At 48.2% G+C, this 4,245-nt stretch overlaps 1 protein-coding gene across 1 annotated transcript; it reads left to right on the top strand.

Annotated features, from left to right (window-relative positions):
* Positions 1 to 1,248: 1,248 nt before the first annotated feature.
* LOC138895724 (uncharacterized) lies at positions 1,249 to 1,669 on the top strand. The gene is made up of 2 exons (XM_070180446.1): positions 1,249 to 1,274; positions 1,336 to 1,669. Exons 1-2 carry the CDS (start codon positions 1,249 to 1,251, stop codon positions 1,667 to 1,669), a joined length of 360 nt encoding a protein of 119 aa, XP_070036547.1.
* Positions 1,670 to 4,245: the final 2,576 nt, after the last annotated feature.

The raw sequence follows: 4,245 nt of genomic DNA, 5'->3' as shown, positions 1-4,245 counted from the left end.
TATCTATTTTACTTGGGCTCGAACTGATTTGACTTATAACAATGGATATGAACTGTATTTTTATAGCTCGTCACTGCTTCTCAGTTTCTTATTTAATTATGTTACTTGCTGAGTTGGTTGTACTCATGATACACCTTGCACTTCATGTGCAGATCCAGGTGTGTACAGTTGTGGCGGTCGCTGAGTTCATGCGCGAGATGATTATCGAAGACTTACGAGGTAGCTGCCGGCGCCCGCAGTCATTGTTTCTCCTTTCTTATTATCTTTTCTCTCTTATATTGGCATTTGGCACAGACTGTAGTAGACTCTGTTTCTAGATTGGTTATTAGATGCTCATGACTTAGTGACATCCCGATGTCGGTCTATTTTTCTACACTTATGTTTTATTTGGGGTTTACCCCCATTTTTTATGAAAACCTCCGGTTATTTTAAATGTCTTAATTCATTTTTGTCAAATTTTGAAAGTGTTTTGGAAAGGTAGGCTTGCCTAGTATCACGGTAGGCGCCATCACGACGGGTTAGGTTTTGGGTCGTGACAAGTTGGTATCAGAGCCTAGGTTACATAGGTCTCACGAGTCATGAGCAGGTTAGTAGTGTCTTGCGGATCGGTACGGAGATGTCTGTACTTATCTACGAGAGGCTGCAGAACCCTTAGGAAACTCCACATTCTTGAATTCTTGTCGTGCGAATCTGTTGATTCTAGTAACTAAACATCTATTATTTTATTCTCTCACAGATGGTGAGGACTCTTACTACTGGGCAGGATGGACAGCCACCAGTACCACCAGCCAGGGCCACGAGAGGCCGAGGTCGCTGTAGAGGCCGCGGTAGGGGCAGAGGTGCAGCCCGCGCAGCAGTTGGGACAGTACCTGCAAATCCACCAGTTTCCCCAGATCAGGACCAGATTCCAGTTGTTGATGCACCAGCCCATGCACCCCCCTGTTGATGCACCAGCCCATGCACCCCCCGCATGTACCAGTCTTGCTCAGGGGGTCTCTGTTCTGGCTGCAACAGCTACTTCTCAGGCCGGGGGAGGTGCTCAGACTCCTGCTGCCCGCACACCAGAGCAGGTGGTACAGGGATTCAAACACCGAGGGCACCACCAGCCCAGCCGGTTGTAGCTGTTCAGGACTATGTAGTTCCTGCTATGCCTGAGGAAGAGTAGCGTAGATTGGAGAGGTTTGGGAGACTCCAGCCTCCATCTTTCAGTGGTACCGAGGGATAGGATGCACAGGGTTTCTTGGACAGATGTTAGAGGATACTCCATACAGCAGGTATTCTAGAGGCCAGTGGGGTCTCGTTCACTACTTTTTAGTTCTCTGGGGCTACCTTCAGTTGGTGGGAGGCTTACGAGAGGCGTAGGCCTGTCGTTGCAGCACCCCTTACCTGGCAGCAGTTCTCCGGTCTATTCCTGGAGAAGTTCGTGCCACAGTCCCGCAGAGAAGAGCTCCGCAAACAATCTGAGCAGCTTTGTCAAGGTGATATGTCTGTGACGCAGTACGAGATGCAATTCTTGAAGTTGGCCCGTCATGCTATCTGGTTGGTTCCCACAGACAGGGAGAGGATCAGGAGGTTTATAGATGGCCTCACTTTTCAGCTGCGATTGCTTATGACCAGAGAAAGAGTGTCTGGCACTACTTTTGATGAGGTTGTCGACATTGCGCATTAGATTGAGATGGCTTATAGTCAGGAGAGGGTTGAGAGGGAGGCCAAGAGGCCTCACGGATAGGGTGGATTTAGCGGTGTTCCTTCTGGGGGTAGTTCCACCATGGTAGGGGTCGTCCTTTCATACATGCTCAGACGGCTCGCCTAGTCCACCGTGGTGCATCATCTGGACATGGTTCACACAGTTATCAGCAGGGCCATTCATCTCTCAATGCCCTCCCAGCTCAGAGTTCATCCCGTGCTCCATCGGATCAGGGCTCGTCTATGCCAGGTCCTTCTACCAGTCATCCCCATGCTCGGGGCTCCCTTTAGTCCCCAGCACCAGCACCGGGGAGTTGCTATGAGTGTGGAGAGTTTGTCCACATCAGGAGACATTGTCCCCGCCTTTTGGGAGGTCCGGCTCAGCAAAGGAGCTAGTCTACGATATCAGCACCAGTCTCTACACCACCCGCTCAGCCAGCCAGGGGTGGCTCCAAGTCAGTTAGGGGTCGCCAGAAAGGGGGAGGCAGATCAGGGGGTGGCCGGGCCTGTTTCTATGCCCTCCCTGCCGGACCAGATGCCATTGCTTCAGATGCTGTGATTATAGGTATTGTCTCAGTTTTCCACAGAGATGCCTCTGTATTATTTAACCCTGGTTCGACTTATTCGTATATTTCCTCGTATTTCGCTCATTTTCTGGATATGCCCTGTGAGTCTTTAGTTTTATCTGTTCATGTATCTACTCCTGTGGGCGAAACTATTATTGTGGACCGCATATATCGGTCATGTGTGGTGACTATTGGGGGTCTGGAGACTAGAGTGGATCTTTTGCTGCTCATTATGGTCGATTTTGATGTGATATTGGGTATGGATTGGCTGTCTCCATGTCATGCTATTCTAGATTGTCACGCTAAGACTGTGACGTTGGCGATGCCTGGGTTGCCGAGGGTTGAGTGGAGCAGTTCTATAGACTACGTTCCCAGTAGAGTGATTTCATACTTGAAGGCTCGGCGGATGGTTGAGAAGGGTTGTCTATCCTATTTGCATTTTGTGAGGGATTTTAGTGTAGAGACTCCTTCCATTAATTCTATTCCGGTGGTGCATGATTTTCCCGATGTGTTTCCTGCAGACCTGCCAGGCATGCTGCCCAACAAGGATATTAATTTCATTATTAATTTGTTGTTGGGCACTCAGTCCATTTCTATTCCACCGTACCGTATGGCACCGGCGGAGTTGAAGGAGTTGAAGGAGAAGCTTTAGGAACTCCTTGATAAGGGGTTAATTCGGCCTAGCGTGTCACATTGTGGTGCACCAGTTCTATTTTTGAAGAAGAAGGATGGTACTATGAGAATGTGCATTGATTACAGACAGTTGAACAAGGTCACAATCAAGAACAAGCATCATTTGCCGCATATTGATGATCTATTTGACCAGCTTCAGGGGGCGAGGATGTTCTCCAAGATTGATTTGAGGTCACAGTATCACCAGCTGAAGATTCGGGATTCGGATATTGTTAAGATAGCTTTCAGGACCTGATATGGCCATTATGAGTTCCTTGTGATTTCTTTTGGGCTGACTAATGCCCCGACGACTTTCATGCATTTGATGAACAGTGTGTTTCAGCGTTATTTGGACTCGTTTGTTATTGTATTCATTGATGATATCCTGGTGTACTCTCATAGCCAGGAGGAGCATGCTCAGCATCTGAGGATTGTGTTACAACGATTGAGGGAGGAGAAGCTTTATGAAAAGTTCTCCAAGTGTGAGTTTTGGCTCGGTTCAGTGGCGTTCTTGGGGAACGTGGTGTCCAGCGACGGTATTCAGGTGGATCCGATGAAGATAGAGGCGGTGTAGAGTTAGCCCAGACCGTCCTCAGCCACGGAGATTAGGAGCTTTCTGGGTTTAGCGGGCTATTACCGTTGTTTTGTGGAGGGTTTTTCATCTATTGCATCGCCCTTAACCAAATTGACCTAAAAGGGTGCTCCATTCAGATGGTCGGATGAGTGCGAGGAGAGATTTCAGAAGCTTAAGATTGCTTTGACCATGGCACCAGTTCTAGTTCTACCATCAGCTTCTGGTTTCTACACAGTGTATTGTGATGCCTCACGGATAGGTATTGGAGGTGTTCTGATGCAGGAGGGTAGAGTGATTGCTTATGCTTCGTGCCAGTTGAAGACCCATGAGAAGAACTATCTTGTCCACGACCTTGAGTTAGCAGTTATTGTTCATGCCTTGAAGATTTGGCGACACTATTTGTATGGTGTCCATTGTGAGATTTACACTGATCATCGGAGTTTGCAGCATCTGTTCAAACAGAAGGATCTTAACTTGCATAAGTGGAGGTGGTTGGAGCTTCTTAAGGACTATGATATCACTATTTTGTAGCATCCCTGGAAGGCCAATATGGTGGCCGATGCCTTGAGTCGCCGGGCAGAGAGTTTGGGGAGCTTAGCATATCTTTCAGCAGTAGAAAGGCCATTGGCATTGGATGTTCAGGCCTTAGCCAGACAGTTTGTTAGATTGGATATTTCTGAGCCGAGTCGAGTATTGGCTTGTGTGGTCTCTCGGTCTTCTCTTTATGATCGTATAAGGGAGCTTCAG

The sequence above is a fragment of the Nicotiana tomentosiformis genome, chromosome 7 (assembly GCF_000390325.3).
Source record: "Nicotiana tomentosiformis chromosome 7, ASM39032v3, whole genome shotgun sequence".
NCBI classification, from domain to species: Eukaryota; Viridiplantae; Streptophyta; class Magnoliopsida; order Solanales; family Solanaceae; genus Nicotiana; species Nicotiana tomentosiformis.
The sequence above is the reverse complement of the archived record's forward strand: the minus strand, read 5'-3'. Positions and strand labels throughout refer to the sequence as shown.

Bases quoted from the DNA above. Each gene is read 5' to 3' on its own strand.
- LOC138895724 (XM_070180446.1), top strand. From the start codon at position 1,249: ATGTTAGAGGATACTCCATACAGCAG. The intron at 1,275-1,335 runs GTATTCTAGAGG...GGCTACCTTCAG, and splicing joins GAGGATACTCCATACAGCAG to TTGGTGGGAGGCTTACGAGA.